Source organism: Lissotriton helveticus, chromosome 6 (assembly GCF_964261635.1).
Source record: "Lissotriton helveticus chromosome 6, aLisHel1.1, whole genome shotgun sequence".
Classification (NCBI taxonomy): domain Eukaryota; kingdom Metazoa; phylum Chordata; class Amphibia; order Caudata; family Salamandridae; genus Lissotriton; species Lissotriton helveticus.
In genome coordinates, this window is record NC_136067.1 from 1,769,661,960 (window position 1) to 1,769,675,290 (window position 13,331).

At 40.3% G+C, this 13,331-nt stretch overlaps 1 protein-coding gene across 4 annotated transcripts in view; it reads left to right on the forward strand.

Annotated features, from left to right (window-relative positions):
• Positions 1–13,331, forward strand: part of MCFD2 (multiple coagulation factor deficiency 2, ER cargo receptor complex subunit) — a 206,923-nt gene that overhangs the window by 98,669 nt on the left and 94,923 nt on the right. For all 4 annotated transcript variants that reach the window (XM_078649661.1, XM_078649662.1, XM_078649660.1 and 1 more), the window contains exon 3: positions 60–219. In XM_078649661.1, the coding sequence (XP_078505787.1) occupies positions 60–219 (160 nt within the window). The remainder of the gene's footprint in view (positions 1–59; positions 220–13,331) is intronic.

Genomic DNA, 13,331 nt, shown 5'->3' on the forward strand with positions numbered 1-13,331 from the left:
CTTAACTATCTTTGGGAGTTAAGTGTAACATTTTAACGTTTAAATTGTTATATTTTCAGTCACATTATGGACCACCTAGACGGTGTAATTGACAAACCTGAACAGGAGATGTCTTCGCAAGAGCTTCAACTTCATTATTTTAAAATGCACGATTCGGATGGAAATAATTTGTTGGATGGTTTGGAACTGGCAGCCGCTATTTCACATGTGCATAAAGAGGTGAGCGGGAAACATTGTGTACAAATTCCTATGCCCATGTGAAACTTTAAAATATTGAATTGTCCATACCATTAATCTTTGTAAATAGGACCCATGGATTTCACTGCTTAAACATTTCAGATGATCTTTTCGTTCTTAATATGGTTCTTATTCACTTGTTAATGCCTTCGATTCTTCTCGAGCAGTCCACTTTAGATGGTTTACTACTCTGATTTTACGTATACAACCCTTTCTATTTAGGATTTACAGAGTAATGACCATTCACCCGCCTTGCATGCGGTAACAATGTGCATGGTGAATTTAGAAAGTTAGGGTCTGGCACAGTCAAAAACGAATGCTGCGCTGTGCTTTGTTGTAATCCAGGAAGTAGGTCCGTTCAACCTGTAGATGAGAGTGAGCCTTTCTTGTACCATCTTAACACAAACCTGTTTCAGTTAGTTATGAATATCATACTTTTGAACAGCCCTACCTAGCAGGGATGGAAAGGTCAAAGGTAACCCCAAATCTTCTGCGTTCCCCAAAAGCATGCCTCATCCATTCTGAACGCCATTCTGAATCCGTTATTGAACGACCGCAGACAGAGTGCTTCTGGGTTACCAAATACCACAATATTCCTGAATTGGTACCGAGACCTTTAATGTTTCAAATGTATGAATAACAAATGCACCAGGCAATATTGACCTTTGACCCATAAAAGTCAAGCCTCAATTTAACTTGGTGAGGCAGAGGAGAAGGTGTTGTTTAAATTATGCATATGCATGTTCGGCTATATATTCTACTGATGCTGGTGTTAAGAACATTCGTGTTCAAGTTAGAGAAAATCGGGAAACTATCAGTATCAATTAAAAACAAAAAGTTGATGGGCAAAATACTTGGATTAATGGCAATCACTTAGAATTACCCTGGCTCACCTCTCAATTCACCTTTTTTCCTCAATGTGCCAATATAGACTGTGACCACAAGGGCAGTCCAGCCTGAACTACTAGGCCATATTCCCTCTGTACGTGGACTGCTCCTGTTTCATTGGGGCCAACACTCGTTTTCCACACATTGGGTGCCCCCCTTATGAGTGGGGATAGTTTTTGCCCCATAAATTCAGGAGATTTGGTGATTAGTGGCGTTGGTGGAAGTGAGTTTATAGTTCTGGTGCGTTGGATTTAAAAAAATTAAATAATTATGGGCACCCTGTGGAAAGATTGACCACCAGGTCTCGCCTGAAGGTTTATTAATACCATTCGTGTGATAAAAAAGTGGGGGACAAAAGAAGGAAGGAGAGTGAGAGGGATGGTCAAAGATAGTATGGTGAATGGTGATGTACATTTGGACTATGTGGTTGTGTGTGTGTTTTGTACAAAATGATAGTTTCCTTTTGGGTCAACTAGTTATGTCCATCTCGGATATCCCCGCTTGAACAAACACCCTTGCTCTACCCATCTCCAAAATCTTTACACCTGGTGGTTAACAGGTAGATTCAGTTCATTTCATTGCTCCTTCTTCCATTTCCTCATTTGTTTCTTTCTTCTATGGCAACTTGAAAAGATGCAGGCCTCAGTCTGAGACCTGTCAGAACTGGTCTTACTGCAGACTTCGTGTTCCGAAGCCTACAATAAACTGACAGCAACAGCGGACAGATACTAATCAATGACTAGAGTTCACAAAATATTGAATATTGCAGACCATCTTATTGCCTGTACAATCTGTCTTCACCAGCAGACTGTTAAATGTACTGAAACCCCTCAGACAGTTTGTCTTTGTTGTTCTGGTACCAAGGATGCCTGCAAGCAAGCGTTGGAAAGAAGGTACCTCCCCAGGGGCACATTTCTGCTGAATTGCTACATTCCCTCCAGACTATTCCAAAACCTAGGAAACATGCAGAGCTGCCTTGCTGCTGAAGAGAGAAAGGCTACTCTTCTTATTGATGAGCTGATCTGTCCTAGCTGATCCCGGACAAGACCCAGGTGGCTGCACGACCTTGGTATGGACCAAGGATCCATGAAGTAGCTCCATCCCAGTTTCCCAGGAAAAAGCAATCCAGGTCAGAGCTACTGCTTAATCTGTTACTGATGGTTGGTGAGCTTTCACCATCGCCAGACCCGTGCCTGTTGGGTCATTGTATCCTCCTTCCTCTACCCAAGAGGGACTAGGATACTGTTAGCTTCACGCCATTAGCATAGGGTATAGTTTTGCAGGGTCCCTGAAACCAGAACCGTTGGAATAATCTAACTTGCCTTTTCGTTTCCAGAAATGCTGAAGGCTGAAAAAGCAGTCATTGTATTGCCAGTCACTTCAGTAGTTGCCCCCAGAAAATCTTAACAATGACTGGGACATTGTCTTGCAGATCCTACTGGAGAACATACCTGTAGACTATTCCTATCAATTTCCTTGAAAAGTAAACTGACATGTTGGGTCCCTAACTAGTTCCTTAACTTCGATTAACTGTCAGTAGTGACCCTACCCGAACAACGTTGATCAGACAATAAGTTAATAAGACATCAACACCTGGAGCAACAATCCCATAGATGGTTGCATGGGTGAGGATCCTAGTTGTTTGTGTTGTGGATTTTTAGCTCAGTATTTTTGGTAGTGACTCCATTTTTTGTGGCTCTGGAAATCTTTTTGGGTTGACGTCCTCTTATGGCATCCTTTTGTACCACAATGCTACGCACGTGCCAGAGTGAGGTTGAGAGCCCCAACATCTGCATCCCTTGCTCACTTTTAAAACTGCTAATACCAAAGCACAGTCTCTCTTACTTAAACACCACTGAGATTTGCACACACTAGACTGGGTGATATCAAATGGAATCCCCAATGTAAGTACCACTGAGCACAATTTTATGACTCCATTCCCACCATTCTGATACTGAGATACTTGAACCCCAAGCGATGGAGTCAGTAGTGCATCACCAGACAGGGTATTTACAAACTTCCTGAAGTTCACCTGTGTCAAGCTGCATAAAATAAAACCCGCTCTATTGTCCGCATTAACAGGAAACTAGTCCTTAGCATTTGGGAGCTATAATAGCATTTGACATATTATCTTCAATCCCAAAAGATAATAGTGCCTAGTTTTTTTTTTTATGGATTTCATTTTTAACTCTTCGATTTTACCTACCTGAATAATAAAGTACTTTACATTTCTAAAACTAAACTCCGACTCTACATTGATCTTTACTCTGTCATGAGCCTAACGGAAATAACTTCTGTATCTAATACAAGCACAAACTTATTGTAGCTCTGGGGGAAAAATGTCAAATTACAGTACCTACACAGTAACCACTGACTGCCTCTGAGCCCCCAAATAGTCCTTGCAGTTGGTTTGCTATTAGGACCATATTGAAACCAAAAACATGAACATGTAGGACAAATATGAAAACTGTTTGAAAACTAAGGACGTATGCATCTCAGCACTGTTTGGTACCCACACACACAGACACCACCACAAGACACACACACACACACACACACCCACACACACACACACACACACACACACACACACACACACACACACACACAAACATCATCACCACCACCACAAGAGACACACCACCACCACCACAAAACACATCCTCACCACCGCAAAACACACCATCACCACCAGAAGACACACCATCACCACCACAAGACACACACATCACCACCACAAGACACCCACACACACACACACCCACACCACCACCACAAGAGACACACACACACACACCACCACCACAAGAGACACACACCACCACCACAAGAGACACACACACACCACCACCACAAGAGACACACACACACCACCACCACAAGAGACACACACACACCACCACCACAAGACACACACACACCACCATCACAAGACACACACACCACCATCACAAGACACACACACCACCACCACAAGACACACACACCACCACCACCACAAGACGTACACCCACCACCACAAGACGTACACCCACCACCACAAGACGTACACCCACCACCACAAGACGTACACCCACCACCACAAGACGTACACCCACCACCACAAGACGTACACCCACCACCACAAGACGTACACCCACCACCACAAGACGTACACCCACCACCACAAGACGTACACCCACCACCACAAGACGTACACCCACCACCACAAGACGTACACCCACCACCACAAGACGTACACCCACCACCACAAGACGTACACCCACCACCACAAGACACACACACCCACACCATAAGACACACACACACACACACACACACCATAAGATACACACACACACACACACACACACACACACCATCACCACCATAAGACATACACACACACAACCACAAGACGCACACACCACCACAAGAAATACTCCCAACACCACCATACACACCAACACCACCTGACACACCACCACCAGATACACAAACACATACCAACACTACCACAAGGTTAGAAAATAGGCAATACCTTTGAGTAAATCAAGACTAAAACAACAACAATTCCAAAAAGTAGAACTGGAGTTATGAATTTTTGAAGATTAAATAAAAGTCTAGTGCTTAGCGTCATAAAGCGCCAACTGGGGACATCTGGTCACACTTGACGGGGCAAATCCAAAGTTCAGGTCAACCGCAATGGAGCGCGAGTCGGATTGAGCTACCAGCCTTGGCCTGATGAGAAAAGTTCCTTGGATGGAGAATGAGTCGACGTAGAAGATCTAATGCAAGTAGGCAATGCGTCATCATTGATCCCTTGAATGTAGGTAATGAGTCTGTTCCGATCCCATTTGTGATGCAGGTGATGCGTCATCGTCGAGCTGTGCAGTGCGTCGCGCAACATGTCGAAGCGATGTCCTCAAGCAGCAATACTTTGGATAGGATGTGTCTGTTCTGATCGGTGCAATTGAGAGGATATGTTGATTTTGCTGAGTGAGCACAGAAAACTCACTTCCAAGGGCCCTGGATTCAGTTGGCACCACTTCGCAAATGCCGCTGACACTTCAGAACTGGGGCCAAGCCCAGTGAGTCACTCTGGGTTCAAGTGAGATGGCTCCATTCCTCTTCCACAGCAGGGCAGAGGGTAGTAGGCAGCAGTTAAGCAGAGTGGCAGTCCTTGTAGGGGCACCGCATGCTTTCTAAAAGTGGCTTTCTTTAAATGGTAAGGCTAAATCCAGCTGTACCATTAAAGAGGATATATCATTACCATTCCAAAGATATACAACTTGACCAAGCTGCTCGTTTCTAATCGGTAATTACAACTTAAAGTATATTAAGGAATTCCCAATGTTAACCTACAAGTAGAGTATCCCTTGCAGTAGTGAAAAACAAATGTAGGTGTTTGTCACTACCAGCACATGCAAATTTACAAGTACATGGCCTACATTTTACTTGCACAGCATCCTGCCTTATGGGCTACCTAGCGGGTGACCTTGCGGGTGACTTCTGTGTAATAAAAGGGGAGTTTAAGGCTTGGCAAAGGGATTTAAATACCAAGTCGAAGTGGGAGTAAACTGCACACACAGGCCCTGCAGTAGCAGGCCTGAGAAGGTTTGAAAGGCTATTTCTGTGGGTGGCACAATCTGTGTTGCAGGACCACTAGTAACATTTAATTTACAGACACTGGATATATGGTATACCACTTTACAAGGGACCTATAAGTAAATTAAATATGCCAATTGTGTATACAACAATGTTATCATGTTTAGGGGTGAAGCACATGCATTTTAGCACTATCGAGCAGTGGTAAAGTGCTCAAGAATTCTAAGGCCAACAACATGAGGAGGTAAAGAAGGCAAAAAGTTTGGTTGAAGACAACCTAAGGATTACAGGCCTAACCGGGTTCGGTAGCGAAATTGGCTGAATCAGGACACACATGACACCTGCAAATGCAGGTTGTGGTGCCCAAGCTGCATAGCTAAGTTAATAAATATAATTCCTTGAATACACTCCTGTCTAATCACTGAACTACTAAAATGCAATAGTTGCCCTTTGGGACTCATTTGCACAATACCTCTCATGTGACTCAGAGGTATGCAACCTCATTCAGTTATTCTTTTCTTATTGACGAATAGCAGCTAAGCACATGACACTTTTCGCTTTTTCTAACATACATCACAGGAACTAGATGAGATATATACAGTATCATAGTGCAGTCAGTCAATGCAGTGCTCTAATAGTGAATACACACATATATATATATATTCACTGAAAAAACCATAGGTTATAGACCATATATAGTTAGGAATTAGCATTTAAAAAACCTTATTTTACTCACACAAAACCATTGAAATTCCATATATAGTTAGTTGCACTAACTATATATCGCGCACCCGCAATCCACTGCTGATCATGTCACATATTACATCATTCATGACATGGTCAGTGACATCACTGATGACATCACTGATGACATCTCAAATGACATCACTGATGACTACATACAGTGACTGTATAATTCTGTAAAGTTAAAATATGTCTTACATATTGAAGAATGAGTGGATGTATAAGTGTCTTGATGAAGGATTTAGTAGGGGCATGGCTGACTGTATGAGTGACTGATTAAAGGTGTCTCACTGAGTGCATGGGTTAGTGACTAAACTGTCTTAATTTGTGCATCATTATGTCTGTTGTTCTGTAAACTGCTGCATGTGTTGATCATTAGCTATATGATTAACTGTATGGGTTATTGATTGGTTGCCCAAGCATTTGTATGGGAGACTGAGTGTGTGTCTGGGTGGCTGGGAGGTGTATGACTCTCTGCATAGATGTGTGAGCAGTTGATTGACTAGATGTATGGGTTCAAAAGTGCATGTGGAAACAGCTGTATGGGCGGTTGACTGTGTGCATGAGTGTATTGGTGAGTGAATGGATATCTCAGTGCTACATGTCAAAGTAAGTACATATGTAAAACACAGTACATGTGAGAGTTGACATATATAAATAACTGTGCATAAGAGCCAGTGAATGTGTGAGTGGCTGTATGGATCATTGTGAACTTGTATCCAGGATTGTATAAGTGAGTAAATATGTTTTAGTATATGTTTGAATAAGTAAGGTGTGTATAACTGTATAGTTGAGGAAATGGAGGTGTGATTGATTCTTTGCATGACTGACTAGGTGTGTGAGTAACTCCATGGATGAGTGACAGTCTATGAGTGTCTGTTTACACTGAGTGTATCTAAGGTTATATTATGAATGATGTCATCAGTGATGTGATCAGTAATGTCAAATGAGATGTCATCAGTGATGTCATTTGAGATGTCATCAGTGATGTCATCAGTGATGTCATTTGAGATGTCATCAGTGATGTCACTGACCATGTCATGAATGATGTAATATGTGACATGATCAGCAGTGGATTGCGGGTGCGCGATATATAGTTAGTGCAACTAACTATATATGGAATTTCAATGGTTTTGTGTGAGTAAAATAAGGTTTTTTAAATGCTAATTCCTAACTATATATGGTCTATAACCTATGGTTTTTTCAGTGAATTTTCAAGGTTTTGTAAATGCTAATTCCTAACTATATATGGTCTATAACCTATGGTTTTTTCAGTGAATTTCATTGGTTTTTTAACAGCTAATATCTGTAGCTGTAAAATGTATTCTTCTTTAAATCCAAAAATATATTTTATATGTTTATTAATAACTTTTTTTTTAAATATTTTTTTTTCTTCGTTCCCGCTTCGCGAATCGGGAAGCTTCCCGTTAGCTGACCTTGATGCCGCGAAATAGACCGCGAGCCGGTAAACGTTTCTTTACCGCAACTGCCGCGTTAGAAAACAACATCGTGACGCCTCCCGTCCGCATGACGTTTCGCGTTGTCGCGTGATACGTCATATGACGTGCTACGTTAGCGAACTCGTACGCTTACCGAGTCGCAAAGCACAGGTTTCTGGAAGCAAACCGGGAGGCCCTGCAAAGCGCGTAACATACACACAGCAGGTCATGTGACTTGGTAATAACACTTTTCATTGGTTCATTTCACTTTCGGTTTCCTAATGATGTAAGACTAGGTCATATGATCTAAAATGAACACTTTTCATTGGTTAAGAACTATTTTTTTTCCCAAATGGTGAAAATCCCTCCTTCTTTCCTCACTCTGACTTTCATCATTGTGAGAGAAAGACCCTTTGTTACCAGTGAGCAATGGCTTCTTTACTAGCTTCAGCTGGTGCTTCCCCACCACCTCCACCACATCCAAGGAAGAGTGGACCACCTGCTAAAGTTATAATTCAGCAAGAAGAGGAAGAAGAGGAACAGGACGACCTAGATAATCTCCCTATTATGGCCAGAAGATCTGTTGTACCGGAAGTAACGGGACCAGAGGGCAGGGAGATGGTGCCAAATATACAAACGAGATTTCGTGAAGTAAAACAAGTCTGCGTACATTGCAGTGCATTCATTTGCTACGGAGAAAGTAGCATCACTCTGATCAACAGAGCTATTGACAATCATGCTCATGTTTGTCCGAAACTCCCCAAACAATAAATTCTTTTTTTTTGTTTTCTTGCTCCTGTTGAGCCCTTTACAATGAATCGTTTTCGTTGCCCCCTCCGAAAAAAAACCAAAAAAAATATAAAACTGTTCAGAAAAATTCAAAAAAAGTAAAAAAATGTTCAGAAAAATAATAAAAAAAATATAAAACAACAAAAACAATTTAAAAAAAAGTTCTTTTCAGAACTACCTCCCCGTTATTAAAAAATTGGTACAATATTTGCAACTGTGCCAACCTCTATTTCTCTTAGTTCGCTTCCCAGTTCGCTCCCCGGTACGCGAACCGGAAGCGAACCAAAAATTTTTTTTTAAAAAAAAGAACAGTAAGTATAAGGGAAGGAAACAGACACTTATGTTAAAAGAAAGACAGCTATAAGGGAGTAAACTAGAGATACTATTACCCGTAATCCACTGCTGATGATGTCACATATTACATCATTCATGACATGCTCAGTGACATCATCAGCAGAGGATTGCGGGTAACAGTATCCCTAGTTTATTCCCTATAGCTGTGTTTCTTTTAACATAACTGTCTGTTTCCTTCCCTTATACTTACTGTTCTTTTTAAAAAAAATTTTTTAGATCAGTCAGAAACAGTGAAAGTAATGAAATATAAAAGACTACGTAGAATATGAGCACTGTATGCAACAACTTTGACACTTACAGAAGCCTCACCTTCTCCATGCCTCCTACACAGTTCTACATGTACATCATAAATGCAAACAGAACAGAATTAATTATACATGTTAAATGGTTTATTTTTGCTGTTCTCAGAATGTATCAAATTTCACTAAAACAGTGACTTGAAGGTATTCATCATATAACAGCGGGGAAAAAAAAACACAATCAAAATGATTGTTTAAAAAACCCATACTACATTAGAAATCAGAATTCAGAACTCCTTAAAGTTAACTTACTTTCCATGACGGCCAAGGATGTCCTATGAACAGCTTACACTCTGTTGTGCTGTTATTACTTTCAACCCGCCACTTTCTGAAAGAAAACCTCCATCGTTTTCAAAAACATGTTACATACAATAAATGACTTCTTGCTCTCTACCACAAGATTCCACAAGGCCAAATCTTGTCAGAGCCATGTATAACTCTTGGATTTCTTGTTAGCCAATCCCGTCTTTTCGCATTTCCGCAACTTTCAGAATTAAAATGTTGAAGATCATTTACACAATCCTGGACTAGTAATATCTTCCCCTTCTTGCTCAATCATGTTCTACATTTCCTATCACACTGATACTGCTTACTATGAAGCAGACTTACACTACCTTTATGACTAGTACAATTATTTAATTCTCTACATCACTTTTAATCACAAAGCAATGTAAAACAGTAGACAGCATTGCAGACTTACATTCCCTCTACTCCATGTTTTGATTCGCTGCTTCAATTAGCTTATAAAAAGAAATAGTTTTTCTGAACTCATTCAAAGTGCACGTATTTCTCAATAACGTCCAGTGTTATGGTAAAAAGTTATGTCTCTGTACTACACTTATCTTCAAGGCCAAATAGTGTAGGAGCCATGAGAACTTCTTGAAATTCCTCAGAGCACATCCCGAGATTCTTTCCCTAAAATTTTGGTTTTAAAAACACCAGGTAAGAGTTTTTAAGGTCATATGGCAATTTTTTTTTGAAAATTAAAACAGAATCATTGCAGAATGACCAGCCATTTCTACACTTTAAATAAGCTGTATAATGTCCTGATGTTATTGAAGAACCATCATGATATATAATTGCTACAGTTACAAAAGTCCTTCCTGATATTGACAACTGTGAAGCCACAACATTTTTAATTAAAGTTGTCAATTTTGTTCCATCAGGCCTACATCGTTGGAACATTAAAATGACATACTGGCCATATGTTCGTATAAATAATGTGGACATCATTTCAGATTTACATTGCCTACACTCCATATTGTGATCAGCTGCTTTTACTAGCTTATTAAAAGAGACTGATTTACTGTCTGGCAAAGTTAAATATATAAATCTTTCTGAGTCTACACTAGTACTACTTGATACCCTACAGTTCTCGCAGTCATGCTGCCATTGATAAGAAAGCCCAAACAGATGATCTACATCTACACCTTCAGCATACAATACATCAAGCATATACATTAAAAACTCCTGACAATCTTGCTGACTATTTTGAGAGAATTGTGTTTGGCCTGAACATCTGTAACAGATTTCGAATTTCAGACACACTTTCTATGTTTGTTCTATCAGTGCTACATTTCTCTAACACAGAATTTAACAAACTGCAAAATCTTTGATCAGAATTGACCACAATCTCTTCTTTTACATTTTGTAGAGAAAACAAAACATTAACCACTACATTAGCATAGCAGTTGACACCAGAACTGTTTTCAAATTGAAAACCAACAACATCTTCAACAGAATCCTTTTTGTTTCTGCTTATAATTTCAGGTTCATCGACTTTTCGTCTTTTTGCTACAACCTCCCCAGTATTGGTCACATTTCTTCGTTTCCGGCCTACCACACGTTTCTCAAACAAAGGATACTGAGGCAAATGTGGCGCATACTCTCTTCTCAACCTATTGTATTCCTTAACACAATCTAGATCCGCACAAATGTTTGTGACATCACACTCAATCAAGTACAATCCCGATAAAGTCCTAACTCGTGACAATGCCACATATGCCATACCCTCCTTGAACACAGAACTGCCAATATTCACCAATGCACAGTCTACACTTAAACCTTGCGATTTATGGATTGTCACCGCATATGCCAAGCAAACAGGAAACTGCTTACGACGAACATATAAGTCTTTTACAAGCAAAAATCTAGCAGAACAACGAGCAATTAGCTGTACTTCCTCAATGCCATCAAATTTAATTTTTAAAAATTCAATTCCATCTCTATTTCTGTATTTCACAAAATCAACAACATTACCCATTGATCCATTTACCAGACCTCTTTCAACATGTAAATTTCTTCTTAAAATTATACGGCAGTTCAAGCACACATTCAGAGTCTTTTCAAAACCCGCAGTTTTAGATATACTCTTCTCTAATGAATCCAATTTTGTTTTCAGATTCTCAGACAAAATAATTGTTGATCCCATATGCTCTACTCTGTCAATAGCTTCCAATTTCACAATCTCTTGCTTTTCTAAATGCAACATTTTGTTGTTGAATTTGGCACATTCTGCAAGAGTTGGCATCAAACATATTCCAGATTTTTTCTCAGTAACTTTCTGAAAAATATTCTCAGGCACAACATCTTCGTCTGGATATAAATTTGTCAGTAATCGTGCATGTAAAGCTTCTTTCCCATGCTCGGTCACTTTTCCAATTCTAACATCTTGTAGAATAGTCTTGTAAACTTCATCCTTTGCCTGACGCATATTTTCATGCAGTTCAGCATAATTGAAGTTTAACCATATATTGACGTTGCCAATACTCCCTAAGCACTTCCTGGTATCTTCATGCGTGAGCATTTTGAACACAGGTTGCCCTTTCACTGGTGTCAGCTGCAGAAGATCTCCGAAAACAATGATGTGTTTGCCACCAAATAACACATCATACTCTGTTTTGAGAACTTCTTGCATTCTCAAATGCACAAAGGCAAGCATGACATTGGAAACCATGCTTACTTCGTCAATGATAAGAAGTTTCATTTTCCTCAAGACTCTTGAAACTTTAAAACAAGCATCTCCAGATAGCTTGTGATATTCTAATTTGTTGTCATGCTCCACTGGCAGCATCAGTAAACGATGTAAAGTAATCCCTTTAATGTTATGTGCTGCCAGTCCAGTTGGAGCGGTGACAACACAAGACAGCGATGACTCTGTCCTTTCCTGCAAATAACATGAAATTGCTTTAATAAGGAAACTTTTTCCAGTTCCCGCTTCTCCACTCACGTACAGTCGGACAGGCTTCAACGACGTACATGAGCACTCTTTCTTGTCATGACTTAATCCATGATCAATTTGCATGGTAAGTTCGTCATATATTTTCCTCTGCTCAACGTTGAGTTGTCTTTCCAACTCTTCTAAGTTAACCACATCCTCCTGAGCATGTGCCATGGCTCTTTCCACTTCATTCATAGCAGTGGCAGCTTCATTTTCGATAAGAGGTCCTCCTAGTGGATCCTGACTCAATGAAGCAGAACTCTGACTGTCCTGAGAACTGTCTCTGGCAATCTCGGCTGCAATCGTTGCTTCCTGCTTAATTTCCACATTCAACATTTCTGCATATTTGGGAAAAGCAGGACATTCTATGGTCTCCTTGGCAGCATTGAATGAGTCTTCGTAACAAAGGAAATCTCCAAGCAGTTCCTCTTCTGCACGCCAAGGCTTAAAAAGTTGCAAAAGTGCTAAATAGAAAAACTCCTTTTTTTCAGGAGATTCGCCACTCAATTTTCGATGGTTTATCAAGTGGCATTTTCTTTGCTTGACCAGACATCCCTCACTTCCTATTACAGCATACACTCCTTTCTCAGTATCTTCTTTGATGTTCCTCTTGAATATGTAATTTTGCAGAACCTCATACAGACAAACATTCTCGAGGTGACTGCTTCGATTTGGATAATATGTATCCAACATGTTGCTCTTCAAAATGTCGGTACTGTTTGGCTCCTTTTCCGCCAAATACTCAATTTCCCGCACAGGTTTCAGAACTCGATT